Source organism: Onychostoma macrolepis, chromosome 08 (genome assembly GCF_012432095.1).
Source record: "Onychostoma macrolepis isolate SWU-2019 chromosome 08, ASM1243209v1, whole genome shotgun sequence".
Taxonomy (NCBI): domain Eukaryota; kingdom Metazoa; phylum Chordata; class Actinopteri; order Cypriniformes; family Cyprinidae; genus Onychostoma; species Onychostoma macrolepis.
This window is the reverse complement of record NC_081162.1, coordinates 6,353,131-6,379,940: the sequence shown is the minus strand read 5'-3', so window position 1 is coordinate 6,379,940 and position 26,810 is coordinate 6,353,131. Positions and strand designations below refer to the sequence as shown.

The 26,810-nt window shown below is 35.8% G+C and overlaps 1 protein-coding gene across 5 annotated transcripts; it reads left to right on the top strand.

Moving 5' to 3' along the window:
- The first annotated feature begins 935 nt into the window (after positions 1–935).
- Positions 936–26,538, top strand: cep78 (centrosomal protein 78). Of its 5 annotated transcripts, none has more exons than XM_058785679.1 (16): positions 936–1,079; positions 5,863–6,123; positions 14,730–14,899; positions 15,799–15,871; positions 16,063–16,166; positions 16,307–16,481; positions 16,579–16,692; positions 21,895–21,959; positions 22,050–22,143; positions 22,219–22,321; positions 22,486–22,528; positions 22,834–22,971; positions 24,674–24,751; positions 24,848–25,002; positions 25,150–25,288; positions 25,849–26,538. In XM_058785679.1, exons 2-16 carry the CDS (start codon positions 5,868–5,870, stop codon positions 26,230–26,232), a joined length of 2,091 nt encoding a protein of 696 aa, XP_058641662.1. In that variant the 5' UTR covers positions 936–1,079; positions 5,863–5,867; the 3' UTR covers positions 26,233–26,538. The 5 variants fall into 5 exon arrangements, with proteins under 5 accessions (XP_058641662.1, XP_058641664.1, XP_058641663.1 ...); XM_058785681.1 differs by lacking the exon at positions 936–1,079 and adding an exon at positions 1,155–1,314; XM_058785680.1 differs by lacking the exon at positions 936–1,079 and adding an exon at positions 2,880–3,412.
- Positions 26,539–26,810: the final 272 nt, after the last annotated feature.

Sequence of the window (26,810 nt, the reverse complement as noted above, 5' to 3'; positions counted from 1 at the left end):
TATCTTTTTTCAACATTATTTTATACATTTTTCATTGATTTATGACGGTAAGATCAGTTCAGTTTGCATTACTGAGAGACACAATCCAATTATAGATTTCATGATGGAACCTAATTTCTATTCTACTTTAGATTATATTCAAATGTAAACTGACCCGACTCACATCACAGTATATTGTTATATGAGTATACAAGACATGGCTTTTCCAAGAGCAGAGACGGAAGAGTTGTTTCTGATTCTGAGATTATTAGACTATTTAAAATGAAAAAAAAAAAAAAAAAAAACTCCCATTTGTTTGGAAAGACTAAAAGGTCAAACCATGCTGGACACAATTAAAGAGAGCTTTCTGCGTAGAAAGATCTGGAGTTAGGCAAAACTCTGTCCTTTTTGCTTGCTGTAGTCAAAGTAACAAGGAAAAATTTGCAACTACTTTCCAAGTAAAAATGAAGGGACTCAGAATACATAGAGTCAGGAATATGGCATCTTATTTCCATGCTCTTAAATCAACACATTCTCACCAAGAAACAAAACTGTGAAGAATTCAAAAGAAACATTTTAAGTTGTCGTTCTCTTAAGAAAGACTTCCCCCGAAGAGAGAGAGAGAGAGAACAGTAAATAAATAATTTAATTAAATGTAATTATTTCTAATTGTATGATTCCCTCACATTCAGTTGTAATGTTAGTCAAGGTTTACTGCACCACAGACAGTCATAATAGTTATATGGCCATTTGCATTCAACTTTCTACAATAGCACTGTTGTTCTGATGCAACCATGATGATGATGATTTCTAAATAACTTGCATTTGACTCTCTATTAATGATCCATTTGGACGGATACAGCAGCACATCATACTCAAAACAACAATCAAACAACAGAGGAATGTTTTCCATAAGGAGACGCTGTAGTAACTCCCGCCAGCAGGTGGCGCTGAGCGCAGAGGCGCAGATGGAGTTTGACGCGCAGAATGAGACGCTGCTTCTCTTTCAAACCGCCGCGGTTTGTTTTGACACGCTGGGTGGGTTATTATCACTTATCAGTCTCTAGAGTGGAAACCACGGCAACAGCGCTAACAAACAGGTAACAAGCGTTTAACACTTGAAAGAAAAAGACCAAATCAGCTTTAAACCGCTTGCTGTAGCTCAGACAGCACCAGATTCATTATTGTTATCGCAGATGCGCACGCACATAATACATAAACCTATCAAAGGTAGAAATGTGAGGAATATCCTGGCCAATTAGCTATATACACGTTATTTTGGCGTGTATTTGTATTTCAGTGTGAGTTAAACCTTCAGCAATCAGGATCCAAAGAGTAAGTGAGAATTGTTTTCTTGTCAGCAGAGACAGATCTTCTGTAATGTTTCGTTCTTGAAGTGATTTACAGTAGATTTATTACAATAAAAGACTCCCTGGTGTATCCAGAGGTTAAAGTGGACGCATTCTGCACTCAGTTCATTAAATTATATTTTAATTCTACATGATAATTGTTCACTGTCTCTCTGGTTGTGCTACTGTAAATGTAAAACAATTGTGTTAATAATGTTTTCTATGATTGGCAAAATATATACACATAGCATACCTTTTAAAAAAAGAGTATTTATTATGCAAATAATGCATATTTAAATAAAATACTTTTGTGAAAACTGAATGTAATGTTTTTGGACACTTAAATGCATGTTATTTACCATTAAAAGAAAATGTATTATACTTTACATTTATATTAAATACAGTTAGTTAATTACTTAAGAGTGCTTTTTGAACCACTTAAGTAAATCTTTATATGCAATTTAATAAATACTATTGTTTTCGAAATATGGTTAAATTGTACTGCTGGAGCATTTATGGTAAACTAAAATATACTTTAATGTCATTTCTATTGAAATTTGTATGTCTTGTATTTAAATATGTGTAATTACACATTTGTAATAATGTTGCATTTGCCATTTATTACAATTAAATTTATTAACTTGAAATGTAATATTGAATAACGCGCTAGAGTAAAAATTATAATTAAGTACATTACATGTGCTTTAGTATATTAGTCAGCATATCAAAAAAAGCATGACAAAAGATCATTAAAACAATTTAATATGTACTGAAAGCGGTAACACTTTATTTTAAGGTGTCATAATGCAGAGTAATTACCTAATTAAGTACTTAGTAGTAGCCGTTGTACTTACTTGAAATAAAATGTACTTACCATGTAACTAAGTTATGGAACGGCCTGTACTTATAGTTTGTAATTATGTAGATGTAATAGGCAGCTACTGTTACACACATGTAACAGACCGAGTCTGTTACACAGCTACTTGTACACTTAAGTACAATCTTGATACACTTTATTTTAAGTAGCTTATGTTTGTGTAATATTATGTAATTGTAATGTAATTAGAAATGTATTACATGTATTTTAGCTGTGTACTGGTGGGTTAATTCAAACTAAGGTGCAGCTGGATAAGGTGTACAGTATTGATACACATGAAGTACACTTAAGTACAATCTTGATACACTTTATTTTAAGTAGCTTATGTCTCTGTACTTGCATTAATAATTACATTGTCTAAAGTCTGCAACACATATGTAACAATCTTTTGGTTGCATAACATATGTCAGGGCTCGCAAAATCGCTAGCCCGACGTCCCGGGGCTATTGTGTTTTCCAGTCGGTCTACCAAAATGTATCACTGCCTGCCCGACGGGCTCCTTAAATACAGATCTCCCGCGGGTCCTTAACTCTTAAAGTGTGTTGTATCAAACTTAAGGCCATAAAAAGTTTTAAATACGTTAAATTAGTGCTGGGCGGTATGACCAAAAATGTATATCACGGTATTTTTCAAAATTATACCGGTTTCACGGTATATGACGGTATTTATTTTTTTCATGCATGATCGGGTGTTAACCACATTTTCTACTGATTGAGGGAGGAAAAACTGCAGTAGATTGACTTAGAATGCCCTATTTTACTGTCATGATGAGCGAATATTGTAGAAAAATTCCACACTAAATAGTGACTAAACACGACCCATTAATACATGTTAACCAGGAGTCATTCTCATTTATAATCGCGACATCGTCTGATAAAATCAACATGCATCTAACGTTATACTAAAGAGCGGCTATGCGGTGGTTTTGGCTATATTACTTTTTTGTCTCATGCAGCGCACTGCCTGCGTCTGAGTAAACTAAAAAAAAAAAGTGCATAATATTAACAGACGAACTATGCTCATATTTATAATTCCAAACAGTCGCGGTACGGCCAAATGAATGCGGTGCTTCTCTGCCGCTCGCTGCACAGAACAGACGCAGAGAGACGCGACGCTGCGCTGGGAGTCAGACCTCACGCTCGCGGGGCAGCACTGGCGACATCTTCCAACTGAACCATAGCTAAGGTTTATCCAAAACATTCGCTAGGTTTGTCAGTTTGTATATTCTATGGAAAAAAAGCCGCTAAAAGGGTCTGAAAGTTGCTAAATATAGTGCTAAAGTCTCGCTCGTGTGTGTGAGACGCGGGAGCTGGTGGCGGCGCGCGGTGGATATTGTGGATGAGTTCCACTACGTTAAATGGTATAAGAAATGTCTTAATTATAATTTCAAGAGGTCTTACAGTTGGGGACAGCTGGATTAAACTTCAAAAGGCAATTATGTCATTGAATAAATATGAGCGCTGCACGTTTCAAGTCAAAACGCGGCGCGGATGTCTTTATGTGAATGTATCTGAAGGGAACCGACTGTCCTCAGAAACGTGTCATTGGCATTTTAATTTCATTTTACCTATAATTTCTGATAAATCAGCGTTTATGAGCGCGGAGCTGCTTCTCCTAAAGCGCCACCTCGTGGCAGAGAATGAATTTGCATTTCCAATAAGCCTTTCTTGCTGTTTATGGTCAGATCAATGCAAATATCAACTCATGTTTTTACGCAGCAAACACATAGGACCTCATTTATCAATCTAACGTAGAAACGAGCGCAGATCCGAGCGCACAAATCAGCTTACGACAAGGTTCACGTGTGATTTATGAAACATTCGTATGCCGCCAATCCCATCGTACGAAAGATCGCACGTTGATAAATGTGGCGGAAGAAAACAGTCGTCGTTTGAATATCACGCCCCTAAAAACACCCCGGTTTAGAAGCCTCGCCCCTAGAGTTTACGACACGGAGAAACGTAACCCGGCCAAAAAGAGGAAGTAATCTCATGAAACAGAAACTGATTTTACTCCAAAAACACCCTTTAACCTAATAATTGCAAACAATGGCATTCATTTATATTTATATTAAATACCAGTAAATATAACGAAACATTTATAAACATTATAAACACTATATAGATTATTTAGTTCTGCTTAATCCACAACAAACCCTTTAAATTTAACGGTATTACAGAAGAAGAATGAAAAAAATGAGTAGCTATAAAATGTTATATTAAACTATGAAGTAAAACACAAATTAGGCTATAGTGGCATTCATTTTAAACAGAATACAACATCAAGCTAAAATGAATTTATTAAAGCGAAACTAAACGGCATTGGGCTCACAAGCCTCTCTCATTCGACATCCAAATTTTTGCCATGTAACATTTGGTTGCTAAACTATTATCTATGATGTAAACAAGGCTTTGTACTGCACTTGCGTTCCAATATCCATGTAAAACATCATCCTTCACATGCGCAAACATAGATGTTTGTTTCGGCGCTGCACGCTGATTTTACAGTGGAACTTTTTTGGTCCAAATTGTGCAGTGCAACTTTTATGTTTGGGTGACTGCATTTTAGTTTGATTAATGGCTGAAATGTCAAGTTAGTAACGCTGAAATGTTATGTGTGTGCGTGTGAGGCACCTGTGTGATCACCCATCAGTTAATTTAAAAAAAATAACGATATAGCCTAAAGAAAACAAATAAAATGCATTAAGAGTGTCACAAAAACGAAAGTGGCCTATACTTGTTGCACTGTTTTTCGTAAATGAGGCCCACTGAGTTGTGAATGAGAAAGAAGTTAATGTGCCTTCTAAAAATCTAAACAATTAAGACAGTAATATTTATACGTTTTAAATTAACACAATAATTTATATGCTTGATTTATCCCTTTTCATAAAAATGATCTATAGCTTGAAACGCTGTTGTATAAGGTTTTTGTGAAAACCTGTATCTGAACTGTAAATCATGTAATTTTATGGCTCAAAACTGTATGTTACCATAGACATTGTCCAACCCCGCTCATTCTGTGTTCATTTTACTTGTGCAGCTCTTAAAATGGGTCATAAATTGCCTTAAATATATTTTTTAAAATTCTGTAGATATCCTGTAAATAGTGAAATAAAATTGCTTCCTTCATATTTGTTGATATTTGTGTATTGAAAATATTTTTGATTGACATTTAAGCTCCTATCTGATTTTCTATATTTAAAATAAAGAAAGGTAATTTTTTAATTTGGGCTAGTTAAATTAATTTCCGGGCTACCAAAATCTGAAGAGCTCCTGCCCGAAGAGCTACCAGGGATTTTTAAATTTTGCGAGCCCTGTATGTGTAACAGTAGCTGCCTATTACATCTACATAATTACAAACTGTAAGTACAGGCCGTTCCATAACTTAACATAACATAACTTACATTTTATTTCATGTAAGTACAACGGCTACTACTAAGTACTTAACTAGCTAATTACTCTGTATTATGGACACCTTAAAATAAAGTGTTACCCTGAAAGCTACAATTTTTTAATTTGACGTTATTACAAAGCGTACTCTGCATTTCTATGCCTTTTTCTAGCACACAATGGTCATAGTTCATGGGTTGTCACTTGTGGGAACCTACAGCTTTTAGATACAACAGCAGATCTTACATTTTTCCATTATTTTTCTTAGGCTGCATGATGCTGGAACCAGCGCAGATCCGTCGGAGAGGCGCTCAGGATTTTGAAGGTTACTATGATCACGTGTGTGCGGCTCAGGGATTAGCTCCTGTCCGTGCGGTGAAAGCCAGCCTGAGTCGGGGGATGTTAGAGTTTAACCCTGATCACATCAGTCTGACGGACTGGACGCCCATTCTGTCAGCCCTGGCTATCAACAAACACCTCCAGCATGTTGCTATCAAGAGCTGCCACCTCACCAGCACTGGAGCTCAAAGTTAGTAAACAGACAAGCACACAGTATCTGTTTTATTTATTATAGTGCACAAAAAGTAGGGGTGGGAGAAAAAAAATAGATTCACCTAACTATCGCGATTCTTTTAAAAACGAATTAAAAATCAATTGGTTTACCTCAGAATCGATTTATATTGAATTATTTTACTTTTCCAAATTGGCAGTGGGGAGAAGTTAGTGCTTTTTAATTCCAACAGAGGACGAAATGTATAAGTGTGTTTGACTTAGAGATGTTCCGATACCCTTTTTCCCTTCCCGATACCGATTCCGATACCTAGGCTCAGGGTATCGGCCGATACCGAGTACTGATCCGATACCTGGGTGTGTATCTGGTTATACAGCTGTATGTACTACTAGACCTGTATGAATAGATACAATTATTTTATGGTGTGCTTCACCATAGATAGATAGATAGATAGTCTGGCGAGTAAACAAAAAAATATAATATATAATGTTTGGAAAATGGCACATCTATTTAAATATCTAAAAGTACACTCTTAACATCAGTCAGTCAAGCATTATAAATGTATTATGATAATCGAGTATTATTTAATGATATAACTTTAGCAATTAGAATTAAAACTTGGTAACCATGAATACAGTCATTTTAACTGAACTTTTTGGTGCTTTTTTGGTCATTCAGTGTTTCTCTAAAAAATGGGGGGGAAACTATCAATAATACTGATAAGATAATAATCATACTATGAATTCTACTAAGAACAATATAAAACGCACTAAGGATTAACGAGCTGCTGGATTCATGAATATTAATCACGTTGTCTGCGTTCGCTTGAACTGATTTGCTGAAATCAAAACAGGGACGATTATAGGTGAGCGCCAGCCAATGAGATTGTCGCTTGCGCATTAGCTCCGCCTACTACCGGAGAACCCGGCAGTTCTTAAAAGTTGAAGAATTCAAAAGGAGCTCTGTTATTCTGACAGGAAAATACAACAAAGAATATCGTTTACATACCAAGCAGAATTGACGCGCTATGTGTAAGACTCTCTCTCTCTCTCTTTGCGTGTGAGGAAAAAAAGCAAAGCGACGGAGAGTCGTGCACTTCACACTAGAGCTTACGGTACGTCAAATACAGGTGCGCTGCGCATTCATTCAGTTGCACTGAAAAATAGCCCAGATCGCTTGATGGAGAGTGAAACTCTGAAGCGCTTGGTCAGAGTGTTCAGCGAGTGACAATATATCTGTGCTAAACTTATACATAGCCTCCAACTCACACACTGGCGAATATAATCTGAGCATTTATTAGCCAGTGGCTAATATTATACACTATTTAGTCGCCCAGGGTGAAGATTTAGGGTGAATCCCATTTCTCTGTCTTACCCCTAGCCCTTGTCCCTCGAAACCGAGTGGTAAGCGCTAGGGGTGAAAACATACCCCTATGAAATGAGACACCACTTGGTTACGGTTACGTCATCCTACACCGTCTCTAGCTGGCTGCTACGTCACCAGAGCCGACAAGTGTTGATCACAAACTATGGATCATTTTACAAACTTGTTAAAACTGTAGACATGCATGGAGTCCATTCAAGGCTAGTCTGCGGGACTGTTGTGCAAATCAGCAATGTAACGTTAGCATCGCAAACTAGCGATTTTTTAAAACGTTTCAGTTAAGAACATGGTTGCAAATATCAACCTGATCTCACAGAATTCCGTGTAATATTCACGGACTTAATTAACCCCGAATCTGTGGTGGTATCACGGAATCGCCGAAAATTCCGTGCTGGGCTCACAGAAGGCATCAGCCGTGGTCCATGCACGGATTCACTGGTTCAACACCAGCGCTGCATCGGACCACGTAAAAAGAGTGACTCCGATGCAGTTATACTTTCACTGGAGTACCTGACCCCACCCTTACCCTAAACCTACCCGGTTCTGAACAATAATGATGACGATAAATTTCCCAGTATCGCATCGGCATATTGATGCTAAGGGTTTCCGTGCGTGGAGCACGGCTGATGCCTCACTGACTTACATTGGTATCACTTCTGTGAGCCCATCACGGAATTTTCGGCGATTCCGTGATGCCACCACAGATTCGGAGGTTAATTAAGTCCGTGAACATTACACGGAATTCTGTGAGATCATGTTGCAAATATATATGTACAGGACTGTCTAGAGCACAAAACAAGACTGTCGTAATTTTTTAATAAATTATTTAAGCCGAAAATACTTTAATACTTGATGATCTGGCCGCCATTGTTGCCGGTTGCGCAGTGCGTTCTGTGTACCCAGGGGCGGACTTAACCAATAAGCGAAGTAAGCGGCCGCTTAGGGCCCCGGGGAATCAGGGGGCCCCATTTGATATTGGAAAAACATATTTGCAGCGTTGAGCACTGTAGCCGTTCACAGACATGTGCGCTGATTTCTTGAACGCAGTGACCAGAAGTGTTTAAGTTAGAATCCACTTACTGATCAAAATGCCGAGTTTTTGTCAAGTGCTGAGTTCTGCAAGGTCGGGGATCATCTCATTATAACAAAGTGTAGATACGATGTAAATAAGAGATTCATTGTGCAGTGTAGAGCTTATTAACGGAACGTCGTGAGATCGCAATGAATTGAAGTGAGAGACAGCTATAATGATTATGAGGGAGCGCTCACAATTTTATTTATCTTGATGTTTCAAAATGACTCTCTTGTGTGCTTCTCCTAGGCGCACTGGCGCGAACTGCCGCGCACTCCTATAAATGCACGAATGCAATGACTGGAGATTTTCCCTTAATAATAGGTTTCATTTTCGATTTGTTTCTCGGCAAAGCCTAAAGTATGCCTTCAGAACACTTGGAATATATAATTAATTGCCTGGGATAATTTTATGTTTGTAAAAAGATTGGAAAGGTTTACAATTTATTGAATGGACAAGTGCAAGTTTTTTTTTTTTTTTTTTGTTGGGTTTTTTTGGATAATGTCTTCATTTGTAATCTCAAAAAATAAGGTAGAATTACTGATTAACAAATTACTGGTTGTGACGATACAAATAAACTATAAACTAGAGCGAGCAAGCAAAATGAGGGTTATAAACACTTGGAATATGGAATGAGTTGCATGGGATAGTTTTATGTTTGTAAAAAGATTGAAAATTTTTGCAATTTATTAAATGGACAAGTGCACGCATTTTTCTTTTATTTATTTATTTATTGATGTCTTCCTTTTGTGATCCGGAAAAAAAAAAAAGTAGCCTAATTTGGCTTTAGAACAGCAGCAAGTTGACTAATTACTGGTTGTGAAGGGATAAATAAACTAAAAACTTGAGCGAGTGTGCAAAATAGGGGTTAAGCATAAAAGGACACATATTGTATGGGGGCCCCATACCTGGAATTTGCTTAGGGCCCCCAAATTGCTAAGTCCGCCCCTGTGTGTACCCCTTGGTTTCAAGTAAGCTCGCGAAAATGCTTGGTTTTAAGGGGTATCTACCCCTTCCCCTTAGCCCTACCCCTCGATCAAAACGAGAATTGGGATAGCCCTTACTCTCACGTGAACCCGCAAAACTAAGGGGAAGGGGTAAGACAGAGAAATGGGATTCACCCTTAGTCGCATATGCGAGTGATTTACTGGCAATGTGCTACCACGTTTGTATTTATTCTTTGCTGCTCTAATAGTAATAGTGGTTGCTTGTGCACAACTTCCTGTGTTTGCATTCTGAGCAGCGAAGAAGAATTGATTTCCGATTTGCAGCGTTAAGCAAAGCTAGCGGGCATGACTATAGATCTTGTTTAAGAATGGTATCGGATCGATACCGATGCCAGATTTTTTTGTGGTATCGGTGGAATTTCCGATACTAGTATCGGAATCGGAACAACCCTAGTTTGACTTAGAGCAGCACCACACAGACGATCAGCCTATGGAGCGAATTTTGTGACAATATTCTGCTTTGCAAAGAAAAACTCAACTTTCAAACAAACGCAAAGTGATTTGCAAATTGCAAAAAGTCTATTTGAGAGAAAATGCAGAGGTATGGACAAATATATGTATTGTGTGTTATAACTGAGAGACTCATTTGCCTTTTTATGAGGAAACTTGGCTTGCTTTTCTCACAAATGCGTGCAGGCTGATTTTCTCACAAATACAATTGAGCAACTTCCTTTTCCAAAAACACCAGATGGCGCTGTCAGTCAATTTACGCTAATCTCTCGAGACGCCTGTTTACCTTTTCAGGGAATACAGCAGACCAACATGAGTGGGGAACAGGTGAGTTTCTGTCTTACTATATCTATAATTATCCATTTAGATGTTTTCACAAAGCGACCCTACTACAATGTCAGTAAAATTCACAATAAGTGCTGTAAAGTTGTTAACATGATTGATTAGTTCATCAGTAGTAGTGACATGGCTAAACATTTAACTAGGCAGTCTTTCCCTATAAAAAACGATCCATTCTCCGTACCTCTTATCCTCTGTTGGATCGCGAGATATAGAATATATAGGCTACATATGTTGATACAATTGTTCAACATTCAAAACAATGCAGGGGTATAACAATATTTCGTGTCACAATATATCGTAATACTAAAATGCTAATGTATTGTGGATAGCGACAACTGTGTACCAAAAATGAAAGCGTTTTGAATTTTTTTTTTTTTTTACGTTAGGTCAAGTAAGGTTTATAGTGGAGAGAAATGTTGTAAGCTACCTCTGCAGTAAAAGTTTAAACAAATATAAAACTACACACAGACAACCTACTGAAAAGAGTAGGCTAAACTAATTATACAAATAGGCTACTATAATCAAACTAGTTTAAGTTCAGGTGAGCTTTATTGTGATTCAGCTATATAAATGTACCGAAATATAATCTAAACATTAAAATTCCCTTATGAAAATTAACCATGGTTTTACTAAATAAATACCATTGTATTTGTAGTAAAGCTGCCATTATAGAAATGGTAACCTGCAAAAAAACATGGTTACCACACTTTTACTATAGTAAAACAAACTTTAATTTTCATAAGGGATAGGATATCATAGTTTATTTATGTTTTTATATAGCATAGTTTATATACACGCCTTTTATACACATTTAAAACTAAAAGTGGCCTGTATGGAGATATTTCATATTTCAACCAATATTTTACTCTGAATACTGGCATATTTTAGTCTGACAATAGCTTGTTTGGAAGAATCCATCTAAAAATATGTATCTTTTTGTATATAGCCGAGCAACATTTTAACTCATGAAGTTAAGAATAAAAGGCTACTGTCAGGAATTATATTAGTGGCTCTTCAAAATGCAAACATTCATCATCTGAGTCACTCCAAGAAGAGTCTTCGCTGTCCAGAGTGTGTCAGATATCAGCACAATAACACACTCGGCAAAATATCGTCTGATTGTCGTTAACTGATTGTCAAAAATATCGAGATATCTTTTTTTTTTCAATATCGCACACCCCTACGTGGCACACGCACGTTTGTTTAGTGAAGTTCAAAAAAAGACTGCTTAAAGAGTTCAGCCTTGAATTAATTCAGTCGTGTTCAGATGATTACTAAACGTTTGTTATGAATTCTCTCTACTTGTATGATCAATTTATTTTTAGAAATTAATTTTATATTTTAGAACACTGAATAGGGCAAATAGTCGAAACACAAATATTTTTCCATAGGCTATAGCTACTGTTCTCTTTTTTCCCATATTTTCCAGACCTGCAAATTACTTAAGTGAAATACTTTTTTAAACTGCGCAGGAACCGGTGAGCCAAAGGAAATCATGTTGTTTTACATAAACCTCTAAAATTACAACGCAGTAACAAGTGTGTGAAGTAAATGAGTGTAAACTCTATGAATGAAATAAGCGCAAATAAAATAGCAGTGTTGCACTTGCCTTTTCCATGCATTTCCTTGAAATTACTTAAATCAATTTCTATATTTCTAAACTGCATAGGAACCCTTACTGTTTTAATTAGAAGATATTTAAATATTTATTTATTGGATCACGAAAGGTCCCCAAAATGGGATTCAAACTCGCGTTCCCTGAAGCATAACCGCAATACATCTCGAAGCACTGCCTATACAAGGGTATCGGCTCCGACTGTAAGAAGATATTTAAATAAACGTTATAATCATAAAAAAATATATATTTTAGTTAAACATGCCATATTTGTTCAGTGATAACTACGAAAAAGAAAGAAAGGCTGTAAAACCATAGACATTTTTTTTAATGCTTTATTAATTCAGTGCGTAAAACCATAGACATAACGGTCTTATCAAGTACAACCGTACGAAGTTCCGGTTCAAACTCCGCCTATTTCCGGTTTTATCCGAATACAGATACAGACACAAATAATTTTGTGATTGTTACAGATACAAATACTGGCTTCGCTGCACACCCCTAATTCATGTGCCTGTGAAGAAAGTTCCCAGAGACCGAGACGGCAGAGAGCACACCCTGTTTGTTTTCTTTATTTTACAAAAGCAAATTGTTTTGTTGTTATTATGACTATATACAAACAAAAGTAGACCCTTTGCAGTTTCAAATGATGCCATACTCGTATCTGTATTTTTAGTTCTTTTCGTGACATGACAAAATGCGCCAGCGCAGTCTTCGACCCCAAAGATTATTTTCTAATCATTACATTGTTAAAATCATTCTGAAATACTGGTAAACCACTGTTTATTAAAATGCTGAATTTAGTATTATATCAGCGTGAACTTGATCCTTTTCCCCAATTCACAGGACAAGAGTTCTACCAGAAGAGAAATACACAAATGATTGCACAGTGTTTCAAGTTTAAAAAGTTTTAGATATTGTAATTGTACTAAATAGTGTGATTTGTTTTAAATTTTTTATTAATTATTAATGAAGTCTTGGGTGATATTACTATATCTGATACTAAATTAAATTGTCTAAGCTTTCATTTTTGGTACACACTATTGTCGCTATCCATAATACATTTTGTATTTTAGTATTACAATATATTGTGACACGAAATATTGTTATACCCCTGCATTGTTTTGAATGTTGAGCAATTGTATCAACATATGTAGCCTATATATTCTATATCCCGCGATCCAACAGAGGATAAGAGGTACGGAGAATGGATCGTTTTTTATAGGGAAAGACTGCCTAGTTAAATGTTTAGCCATGTCACTACTGATTTTTGAACTAATCAATCATGTTAACAACTTTACAGCACTTCTTGTGAATTTCACTGACATTGTAGTAGGGTTCTTTTGGGAAAACATCTAAATGGTTAATTATAGATATAATGAGACAGAAACTCACCCGTTCCCCACTCATGTTGGTCTGCTGTATTCCCTGAAAAGGTAAACAGGCGTCTCGAGAGATTAGCGTAAATTGGCCGACAGCGTCATCTGCTGTTTTTGGAAAAGGAAGTTGCTCAATTGTATTTGTAAGAAAATCTGCCAGCACACATTTGTGAGAAAATCAGCCAGCATGCATTTGTGACAAAATCAAGCCACATTTCCTCATAAAAAGGCAAATGAGTCTCACAGTTGTAACACACCATACATATATTTGTCCATACCTCTGCATTTTCTCTCAAATTGAGTTTTGTATTTGCAAATCACTTTGCGTTTGTTTGAAAGTCGAGTTTTTCTTTGCAAAGCAGATTGTGTTTATTTGCAAAATGCTGGATTTTTTTTGATGAATATTGTCACAAAATTCGCTCCATAATCAGCGTATGACATCAAAGTACTGCGAGAGCGAATTCGAAAGCATGCAGAGCCGTCTGTTCTCTGTAGCTCTCGCGGTGCTTTGTTGTCATACAACGATCGTTCTGCATGCACAGTGCCGCTGCATTAGATGACGTCATATACGTTTCAAGCCGGCGTGAGAAAGCCAAACCATGACGGAGGCAGAGGATCAAACCTCTTCCAGAATTCTTTCTGCACCTTCACGTTTTGAATCCCAAGTGTGGAAACACTTTGGATTTTACACGCTGCCAGGAAAACATGACTAAACATGACTAAAACGGTATGCAAAGTAACATAGCACTTCATTTTATTTCAGAAAGTATTTTTTCTGCTCATTTTGTTGAACATTTGACTATTATATTTGTGTGCAAGTTCAGGGTTTTGGTACTTGAAAGTTTCATGGTTCAAGGTACTTTACATACACACTGTGTACAGTATGTGTATGCTCCTGAAATAAAAGTTCAGAAAGATGTGATGCGTTGTTTTTGTTAATATGACTCATCATATACAGTCTCTTTTAAGGGTATTATCAAGTATTTTCCATTGTCTAGTAAGCAAACAAAAATCACAATAAATTGTAATACCGAATCGCAATAGTTATATAATCGCAATACTTAATTATCGCAATATATAGAATCGGCACACAAGTATCGGGATAGTATTGAATTGGCAGATTAGCGTATCGTCCCAGCCCTACCAAAAAGCATCAATTGGAAATGCATTATACTGCACATGTGTTATGTAATGTACAACATGCCATCTAGAAAATTTGTACTGCCCAGCAGTCATTAATTTAATTAAAGTAATTGAAATTAAATGGCAAAGGAACATATTGTGTAGCCGTGTTTTAGCTGAGGAAGCTGTCCTGGTTCATCAAAACTCATCAGTGTGGTCAATATTATTATGATGGAGTGTCTTTATCTTCTCAGGTTCTTACAGGTCTCATAGTAAGAAGAAGACCCCTGTGATTCATTCCAAAAATATGACTTTTCAGTTGTGCAAGGCTGTGCAAAAGTGCTTGTGTGAGTCAAGCAGCATAAAGACCCTTCAGCTGCACGGTTTGCCACTGAGAGAGAAGGACCTCACGGCTCTCACAAAGGTGGAGTGAAATATTTAGCCTCTCTCTTTGATATTGATTATTTGTGACCCTGGATCACAAAACCAATTGTGAGCAGCACGAGTATATTTGTAGCAATAGCCAAAAATACATTGTATGGGTCAAAATTATCGATTTTTCTTTTATGCCAAAAATCATTAGGATATTAAGATATTTTGTAAATTTCTTACCATAAATATATTAAAACTTAATTTTGATTAGTAATATGCATTGCTAAGAACTTCATTTGGAAAACTTTAAAAGTGATTTTCTCAATATTTTGATTTTTTTGCACCCTCAGATTCCAGATTTTCAAATAGTTGTATCTCGGCCAAATATTGTCCGATCCTAACAAACCATACATAAATGGAAAGATTATTTATTCAGCTTTCAGATGATGTATACATCTCAATTTCTAAAAACTGACCCTTATGACTGTTTTTTTGTGGTCCAGGGTCACATATTATGTGTGAATGTTTTGTATGTATGGATGTATGTTTTTTTTTTTTTTTTAATTAATTAATTAATTAATTTTTTGCTTTAAGTTTTGTTTAAATTATTTTTGTTTATTTTAGTTGTTTTATTTCTGATGTTTTTTGTATTTTATTTTTTAACTTTTTTATTTTGTACTTTATTTTATTATATATTATATTTTATTTTATTTTATATTAATGCCTCATTCATTTTTGTTTTAATGTTTTATTTTTGTATTTATTCATTTATTTTAATATATTTATTATTTTTTATTGATTTATTTGTTTAAATTTGTTTTATTTTCCATTTGTTTCATTTATATTTCATTAAAAAAATTGTTTAACTTTTATTGTACAGTTTTTATTTATTTAAATCTTTTTATGTATTGTTTGAATACATGTTCAGTTAACATTGTAATTTCCCTTTAGGGTTTAGCTAAGAGTGTGTCATTGGAGCACCTGTCTTTAGCACACTGTCCAATCGCAGATCAAGGTTTGGAAGGTGAGTTAAAATGATCAGACAAATTATGACAGTCATTCATTCATTTATGCCATTGATTATCTGTGAGAAGCTTAACTGAGTTTTTGTACATGTGCAAATGCTGTATACATATATTTTTGAATCTGTTAAATTATTGTATGTATGAGTTAATGCAAAAACTTTTATTTTTGTTATATGGTTCTGTCATTCAGTCATCTGTCAGAGTGTGAAATATTCCTCAACGATTAAGACAATGGATTTCACTTCCTGCAATATCACCTGGCAGGGAGCGGAGCATATGGCGAACATCATAAAGGTACAAGTGACATTATTCATTCCTGGAAATCTACGTAAATAAATTCTCCTCCAAAGAATTACCTGTGAAAAAATAGCTGATTTAAATGTCATGATACAAAGTTAGACTCCTCAGATTCATGAGGCTCATCTGTCGTTTAGCACCAGGCAACGAGACGGCATAGCACAGCGTGGGTGGAGACTTTGCGCTACAGGAAAGCAGAGTTTGAAGCAATGAGCGGACTGCGCAGAATCACTCTCAACGACAACATTCTGATCGGAGACCGAGGAGTGATGGCACTCTCCCGTGAGCTTACAGAGGACCTGTGGGTCAAAGGTTTGACAAGTCACTCTTCAACACACACACACACACATACATATACTGTATATCAGAAGCACGTAGACATCCACATTCCTATGTTATTTTGCCCTAGCGGTGGACCTGCAGCGTTGTGGGATCTCGAATGAAGGAGCTCAAGTTCTAGAGCAGATGCTTCAGTCCAATTCCACTCTGTGTGTGCTTGACATCAGGAGAAACCCGCTTGTCGGTAATTGATCCGAAGCATTGATACATAACTATTCCAGATCAGTGCTACGCTACCATTCAAAAGTTTGGGGTCAGATAGACTTTTTTTTTTTAATTGGTTTTTTTTTTTAAAGATTTTTTTGTTTTTATTTATTTTTTAATACTTGCCAAAACTGGTTTATTAGAAGAACAGTAAAAATAGTAATAAAATAGTAATAAATAAATATATATATAGCAGAGGTGGGGGACTCGAGTCACATGACTTGAATCGAGTCTGACTCGAGTCGCAAATTTAAGGACTTGTGACTTGCTTGACTAAATAAAGAAAATGACTCGACTTGACTTGGACTTGAGATCCAGTGACTTGAGACTTGACTTGACTTGACTTGACCTTCATGACTCGGCAGGACTTGACTTTATAACAACTCTAATTGTTATTATAAATCATTGTGACGTAATTTGGTAAACAAAACGCAAGCCACTGAACCAGCGGCAGAAGTGATCCGAGTCTGCGCAGTTCATGACACTGTGCACGATCGCAGGAACACATCTCGCCAAATACAGGGAGCAAGAGATCTCACGATGTTTGGATTAACACTTAATAACTGTATGCATTTGCAAAGCCAGGACGTCACCACTTCATAAAGGAAAGATATGTAAATGTGTTCGTTAGTTGAAAACCACAGTGTTTTATCGATTAGTGATATTTCTCTTGAACCCAAAATCCAAGACATGTTGTCAAAATGGCCCTAGTATGAGTTTTTATATTTATAACTTATGATATTTAGTAATATTTTCAGCGCGGCTGCCAACAGTTCCGTTGAGTCCACAGCTAAGTTAGAGTTACGCAAGCAACACACTGAACGAATCCAGGGATTTGAACGAATCGGTTGAGTGATTCAGTGGCCCATTCTTGCTTGTTCATGAACGAATCAACTGTTTTGAATGAATCGGTTCAGTGAACACTTCTGTGATAAAGCTGTGATTTGCCACCACTTACTGGCAGCATTAATGTCATAGAGTTGGCCTATCAGTTAATTTCATATTTCTATATTCAATTTTTTTAAATTAATTATTTTTCCAACAGAACAAACAGAAAACAAAAATGAAACAAAACACAAAGCTTAGGCAGACCTTAAATGCACAGCTGTCAATTTAGTTCTTATTAAGATAAAATCAAAGAAATCGATAAGCTACAGGTGAAGATACATAAACATTAACAGCAATAGGCTTCTTGTTTTGAGCCATGATGACAATAGTTTTCAAGAACAATGTAGGCAATCATGCAAAGTGAAAGAAACAGTCCAAATAGGGTGTCTATATCCGATGAAAATTTTGGGTCCATTTTATTTCTGATATAAGGGGTGATTTGTAGTCAGCATATTATTTAAAATTGAATAGCATGTTTTGTTACACTCTGAAATTATTTAGCGTCTTCACTGGAGATATTTAGTGCGAAATCATTTTCAAACATCTATTATCTTTGTCTCCTAGGATGCTCAAACTCAATATAACATAAATATGAGATACATATTTTTATGTATCTCATATTTTTTCTCAATTACAACCTTATCGGTATACAAAGTAGTATTTAAAAATGTTATATTTAAAACATTATTATTTAAAATGTATAATTAAAGTAAATTTCTGAGGAAAAATGAATAAGGTCGTGTGGCAAAAATATATTTGTTCCTGTTTCATACTGTGACTTGACTTGACCCTTATCAGGACTCGACTTGACTTGCTTGAGGTGAGCCACTGACTTGACTTGACTTGACTTGCTTGATTTGTTTGTACTGTGACTTGAGACTTGATGGTAGGGACTTGGGACTTGCTTGAGACTTGAACATGTGTGACTTGCCCCCACCTCTGATATATAGTAATAAAGTAATAAATATATGTATAGTGCTGTCAAACGATTAATCGCAATTAATCACATCCAAAATAAAAGTTTTTGTGTACGTAAAATATGTGTGTGTACTGTATATATTTAAAACCCGAATTCCGGAAATGTTGGGGTTAAATTTGAATAAAATGAGAACTAAAAGGCTTTCAAATCACATGAGCCAATATTTTATTCACAATAGAACATAGATAACATGACAAATGTTTAAACTGAGAAACTGAGCTCGTTTCAAATTTGATGCCTGCTACTGCTCTCAAAATAGTTGGGACGGGGGCATGTTTACCATGGTGTAGCATCTCCTCTTCTTTTCAAAACAGTTTGAAGACGTCTGGGCTAGAGGTCGACCGATAGTGCATTTTACCGATACCGATAGCTAGGTTGGACCACACTGGCCGATACCGATTAATGAACCGATAGTTTTCAAAATGGATACTGAAAGAGAGCTAGTGCTTTACTATTTAAAAAAAAGTGTACTGAACCATACTTTGTAAATGAATAAATATATTCATATTATTTACTATATTGATCATTAAAGTTATTTCATAGTTTGCTAATGTTAAAAGAAGAAACTTTAAAATTTAAAAATGTAGCCTATTAGTAGCTAGTAGTGAATGTTGAAATGAACACACTCTAACAAGGAATTATACTACAGTTTTCATTAATGCTACGAATGGACTCTTATTGTTAAGTATTACCATTTAATTTCAACAGTCATGCTTAAAGATGGCCATCTTTAAATACCTACACAAGGCCATAGCATTAAAATTACATACATATGAATATTGTATGTGTACTCACACACTTTACTTGCTTCTATTTTTTAACACTTGATAATTATCTAATAAAAAAAAAAAAAAAAAGTTAGTCACACACCGCGCAAAAGCGCAGCGCTGCGTCTAGGAGAACTCAGAGGTATCACACACACACACACACACACACCAGACGCTTTGCTTTCAAATCAAGTGGCGGTCTAAAATAATTAATTTAATAACCAAACGGACATAAGTTTGCTTCAAGAATGAACATTGTGGCATAAATGAGTTTGAAGTTCGGTGTTTAAAAAACAAACAAACAGAGCAAGCGGAAAGAGAACACACAATCTGTATTACAGCTCTCTATATGAAGCATACAGACTTTATTAGAGCCACAGAAAGACAAACGTTTATTGCTTCAAAATAAACAACACGTGCTGTCAGTGATTTCCGTCTCTAGAGGCCGCTCTCGCACTGTATAATGCCAGCGGACCCTTCTCAGCCACTCCAGCAACGGTTGCAAACCGGAAAACTATCGGCATGGATTTTTGCCAATAACCGATAGTTGTGGCAATCAACTATTGGTGCCGATTAATCGCAAAACCGATGAATCGGTCGACCTCTAGTCTGGGCATCGAGGTTATGAGTGTTGGAATTTGGTCCCATTCTTGACTGATATAGGTTTCTAGCTGCTGAAGAGTTTGTGGTCGTCTGTGATGTATTTTTCGCTTAATGATGCACCAAATGTTCTCTATAGGTGAAAGATTTGGACTGCAGGCAGGTCAATTTAGCACCCGGACTTTTCTACTACGAAGCCATGCTGTTGTAATAGCTGCAGTATGTGGTTTTGCATTGTCCTGCTGAAATACACAAGGCATCTGGAGGGGAGCATATGTTGCTCTAAAACCTTTATATACCTTTCAGCATTCATAGTGCCTTCCAAAACATGCAAGCTGCCCATACCGTATGCACTTATGCACCCCCATACCATCAGAGATGCTGGCTTTTGATTTGAACGCTGATGACACGCTGGAAGGTCTCCCTCCTCTTTAGCCCGGAGGACACGCCATCAGTGATTTCCAACAAGAATGTCAAATTTGGACTCGTCTGACCATAGAACACTTTTCCACTTTGAAACAGTATTTCAAATGAGCCTTGGTCCACAGGACACGATGGCGCTTCTGGACCATGTTCACATATGGCTTCCTTTTTGCATGATAGAGCTTTAGTTGGCATCTGCAGATGGCATGGCGGATTGTGTTTACCGACAGTGGTTTCTGGAAGTATTCCTGGGCCCATTTAGTAATGTCAATGACAGAATCATGCCGATGAGTGATGCAGTGTTGTCTGAGGGCCCGAAGACCACGGGCATCCAACAAAGGTCTTCGGCCTTGTCTCTTACGCACAGAGATTTCTCCAGTTTTTCTGAAACTTTTGATGCACTGTAGATGATGAGATTTGCAAAGCCTTTGCATTTTGACGTTGAGGAACATTGTTTTTAAAGTATTCCACAATCTTTTTATGCACTCTTTCACAGATTAGAGAGCCTCTGCCCATCTTTACTTCTGAGAGACTCTGCCTCTAAGACATCCCTTTTATAGCTAATCATGTTACAGACCTGATGTCTCCCAGCTGAATCTTTTCAAAAATTCTTGCTTTTTCAGCCCTTTGTTGCCCCTGTGCCAACTTTTTTGAGACCTGGAGCAGGCATCAAATTTGAAATGAGCTCATTTAGTGGATAAAAGTGTAAAATTTCTCAGTTTAAACATTTGTTATGTTCTCTATGTTCTATTGTGTATAAAATATTGTCTCATGTGATTTGAAAGTTTTTTAGTTTTCATTTTATTCAAACTTAAAAAACGTCCCAACATTTCCGAAATTCGGGTTGTATTATGTATATATAAATACACACACATGCATATATATTTCAGAAAAATATGTTATGTTTATATATTAAATACATTTATATAATAATATAAATTATATTAATATAAATGTTTACATTTAAATACATGTACATATTTTCAAAATATATACTGCATGTGTGTATATTTATATATACATGGTAAATATACAAAGTACACACATATATAATATGTAAACAATAACTTTTATTTTGGATTGGATTAATCCCGATCAATCATTTGACAGCACTAATATATATATATATATATATATATATATATATATATTAATGGTTTAAAAGGTTTGATGCTCAAGAAATATTAAATATTATTATCAATGTTGAAAACAGTTGGGCTAATATTATATTTTTGTAGAAATCTTTTGTAACTTCAATTCAACTTAAATTCAATTTAAGTCCATGTCTTTCAAAAAATGTTACTGATTTCTTACAAAGTTTTGAATGGTATTATACTTTTTTATCATCTAATATTTTGGTGCATTTAGAAATACATTACATTACAGACATAAAATAGGTTGTGAATGTGGTTTTATGTTGACAATATTCTAATGAACAAAATGATAATGGTACCTGGTCAGCACTTGCACACTGAGATAGCAAGGTAGACCTCCAAATCATATTGTTTTGTCATTTGTCTCTTAGATAATAATGTGGTGAAGGCTGTGCTCAAAAAAGTTCTCATGAACTCTAAAAGCCATGACTCACAGGTCAGACAACTTTTGCATGTTTAAATGTTTTAGGTTATTGGCTTTTGGATATTGGCTACATGAACTCATTGTTGATGTGTTGTGTTTCAGTATCTGTGGCTTAAACCTTCTTCTCCCAAAAGCACTCTTGATCAATCACGGCAGTTAAGGAGGAAGAATGCAGGAAAAGCTACATATCGAATTGGTATGTGCAGTATTTTGGCTTTTTTTTTTTTTGTTCTGTAGGTTCTTTTGGACCATTTAATGTCGTTCTCTGCAGGATCTCGCCGGTCGTCGTCTGTAAACTCTGTGTGGAGGCCTCCTCGGCCTGGTTCAGTGGGGTACGTCCCATGGCGCACTGCTGCACGGGCTGGCTTACAAAGGTAAGCACAAAGATGTTAGCGAAATCAGTTGTAGGATAGATTTCAGACAGGTTGAACAGGAACTGTTCCAGAATGTATCTAGATGTATGAGAAGCAATTCAATCGTTCTGCTTTTCCATTTAAGTCAATAAGATGCGTGAATGTGTCTCTCTTTGTCCATAAAGAGGTGCATCACAGGCTGATGGGCTGACAGACCAGAGTTTTCAAGTAAGGATGGTTTTATTGCTAAATTTCTTCATGTAAATTTTTATGTTGACTATTATACATTTAGTAGATTGACTTGCAAGAAGAGTCACATTTTTTAAACTCTTTAGTTTTAATGTTAAGTTCCTTTCACACTGAGTCCGAAATTTTCGTATGCGTTTTTGCGTTTTTTTCGTATTCGTATTAGTCGTCCTTTCCTATCAAAATGCTTGCTACGATGCGAAAACGCAGAAAATCGAACTTGGTCTGAACTTTTTTATAATGCACGAAAGAGCATGTATGTTCATCATGATGGCTTTCTTCATCAGAATGCAACCTCTGTGCGGGTAACCATTGAGACGGAGTCAGAGTCAGAGGAGGTGGATGGTGCAGATGTACCGGGTCCTCAGGAGAAAATCACAAGCTGCCAGTTCAGACGACTACAGAGGGAGAATAATCGATTACAGGTGCCACAGTAGCAGCCTGTCCTATTGTTCTCTCTCATGTGTTTACTGAATGAGGAAGCTTGTTAAAAGAGCTAGAAAAAATAAAACAAATATTCACTTTAGTTATGAGAGACTATTCAAGAGGTCACATGGATTCAGTAGAACAGCAAAGAAGATTTTTAGCTAAATCCGTGTTCCTTGGTGATTCATAAAATGCAAGTCAACAGCTGCTGTCACTTTGAGGGTCAAAAAGCATATCAGGCGGCACAAAATGAATAGCCGTGGCCCCTGATGATATATTGAGGTCTTATGAAGCGAACCGATCAGTCTGTGCAAGAAACTGAACATTATTTACAACATTATCAGCAGCTCATCAGTTCTCAGTTCACTGACTGTTGGAGGAAGTGGACCGCTGAATGAGTCGGCAAAAATCAGCATCATAGGATCATGTACTTACTTTTGGCAAATTTTGATTTGGAGTGACTGTCAGGCGTCTGAAAATGAGTTTTGATTGAGTAACTTGTAGATCTGTGCTGCTCGAGGTACAAACTATTTCAGATGATTCAGTCCGATTTGGTGAACTGGTTCATCCAGTTCAGTAAAAAGAACCAGTTAATGATTCAAAATAACGATTAATTCGTGAACCAGATATTTATGTGTTGCCTGATATGCTTTTTTTTTGACGGTAACCACTGCCTTGCATTTGATGAATTACCAACGACCATGAGTTCAGCTAAAAAATCTTCTTTACTGTTCTGCTGAAGAAAAATCATCTACATCTTGGATAGCCTCAATGAATAAATTAACAGCAAATTTTCATTTTTGGGTGAACTATCCTTTTAAAATACACTTTTCAGACTGTTTATTTAATTTGTCTACTAAAATTTTCCAACATGTATCACATGAGTATTCCTTTCCCTCAGTTTTTCAGTAATGAACGTCATGTACATGTCCACCGCTTCTCATATAATGTATTTGTATAGTTTAAAACTATTTAGTAAAGCTAATTTTACAGTTAGTGTTGTATGTATTCTAAATGCACACAATTAAATAATAAAAATTATTATTTTATTATTTAATTATTTCCAGTTGATTGGAAATACACACCATTTTGTTGTTTTCTTAACGCAGCATGAATCTCGTACTTCATCTCAAGCTCTTCAATCACACTGCTGTAAACAAGCACGCTAACTTGTTTGGACTGGTGGACAAGTCAAATGTTTAGAAAAATATATAAATAATGTTCATACAATAAATATTGTAATTGCTTATGTTTATTTCCCTCTGTGTAGATTATTATAGTTAAATATGTAATAATCATGTAATAATTTTCATCTTTATGATTACTTTCCATTGTTTAAAAACTAGAACAGCAGTAAAATAACAAATATAATTCATGAAAAGTAGCAAAGATAAATTACTGTATATCAAAAAAAAAAAAAATGCCCAAAGTTGAAGTGGTGTACATACAGTGGCACAAGATTTTGATATTTTGTAGTCTAATGTAATGACAATCAGATAATATATCAAATATATATATATATATATATATATATATATATATATATATATATATATATATATATATATATATATATATATATATATATATATATATATTTTTTTTTTTTTTGAGCGTGGCTTAAATGTATGAGATGTTAAATGGCTTGGTGCCACTGTACATATAAAGGCCGGTACAGTGCAGTTCTCTCTTCACGCACAGGTGGAGCTGGAAGAGTGTCGTCTGAGGCTGGCAGAGGAGAGGAACAACAGGCTGAAAACCAACTCTCGCCTGGTGGAGGTACAAGCATCCCCAGCTATTCTGCTTGTAAAATGAAAATGAACATTCAGAAAGTAAAAGTTATGTGACCGTATATTAATATGTCTCTTCCTGCAGCTGGAACTGGAGAATGAGCGTTTGCGCAGTCTGAATCAATCCCTGTCTGAAGCCCATCTCAGCACCTCTGTTCTGGAGGATGAACATGTGCTGGAAAGCATCGAATCCTCCTTCCAAAAATTCCACGCATTCCTAGACCTGCTGAAAGATGCTGGGTCTGTCTGATCTCACATTTTACCACTATCTACTGAATGATTTATGCATTACTGTTTATGCCTTGTTTCAGCAAATGTCTTGATGCCATACGTTTTTAAAATGTTGAATCTTCAATATTTCATTGGGAATTTCTTGCTGCATGTTAGGCTTGGCCAGTTTGCGTCTATGGTTGGAATAGACCAATCAGACTTTGGGCTTCTTGGGCATCCTCAGCTCTCCTCAACAGAAAGGACACACATCGACCAAGAAAAACAGAGGAATGAGGAGAGGAGGGAGAGTTTAGCAGTGAGTAGAAATAAGAGAAACAAAAACATTAAGAAATTATTCAATAAAAATAAAGAAACATTTATTTGTTTGTTTTATGATTTATTAACTACTATTTAAAAGCTTGAAGTCAGTTAATATATTATATATTAATGTTTTTATTCAGCAAGGATGCGTTAAATTGATGAAAACGGTAACAGAAAAGACATTTATAATACAACAAAAGGTTGCTATTTCAAATAATCAAATAATCAAGTAACATTTCTTGAGTGGCAAATCAGCATTTTAGAATGATTTCTGAAGGATCATGTGACACTGGAGTAATGATGCTGAAAATTCAGCTTTGATCACAGGAATAAATTATATTTTACAATATTGCAATATTGTTTTTAATTATTTTTTCATGAAATAACTGCAGCCTTAGTGAGCAGAAGAGACATTTTTGGAAAACATTAATACAACTTTCAACCCTAAACTTTTAAATGGTAGTGTATTTATTTTTTTTTTTTATAAATTTATAATATTTACATTTATTAGTATTTAATTACAATATTATTCTTATTTCTCTAATCACCACACAGATGGCAGACATCCCTCAACCTGAATCCAGGACTCATTCAGGACTCACTCCTGCTAACACTGAAGACTTTCCACGGCCTCATTCCCAACAGGAAGTGCCTCTAAGTCCAGTCAGCTTGTGTCGTGCCTCTCCGCCTTTACAGGAGCCGCTTGAGTTTGAAGCCCCTGAGAGGAGCCGAGAGTCCTCTTACTCTTCAAACCACCAGAGGGCCGGCGGAGGCTCTCGCTCAGTCAGTCATCAGTCCAAAGCCTCAAAGTCCTCCAGAGCGAACGGATCCGTGTGCTCAGCTCTTGACTCGAGAGCGTCTAGTCTGTCTCAGTTGGGTTCAGGTGGACAGAGCGCTTCAGGGAGCCAGAGAAGCGCTGCTGGATTGGCTGGGTTTTAGAGCTCAATCAGCTGGAGAGATCTTGGTTATCGTAAAGAGCTTCTCTGGATTTTCCGTGGCTGCTGTCATCTTTATCTGTCCAGTGTGTATTGAGAACCATGCTGAGAGAATCCTATTATTATTAGTTTGTTTGAGAGGTTGATGTTCTATATGACATTTCAAGTACAAGATATTAATGCTGTTTAGTTTTATATACTGTGAAGTTTTATTTATGGTATGTTTGTAGTTCAGTGACACTAAGGTTATTATTAAAGAGTTTTTTGTGTGATTGCTAAATTGATTGATATTTGTGATTGATTAAAAACAGTGAAATCAAATTTGCCATCTGCTAATTGTTGTAATGATTTTTATAGAGTCTTTGAATTTGGCAGGGTGCTATTTTATTCAGAAATACTATTCACACTTTATAATAGCAGTAATAATAATAATAGTAATAATAATAATAAATGATACTACTACTAATAATTATTATTACTATAAAGTGTGAATAGTATTTTGAATAAAAATATTAAAATATACAAATATTTTTATTTATATAAAAATATAAATATAAAAGTAGATCTCTATCTATCTATCTA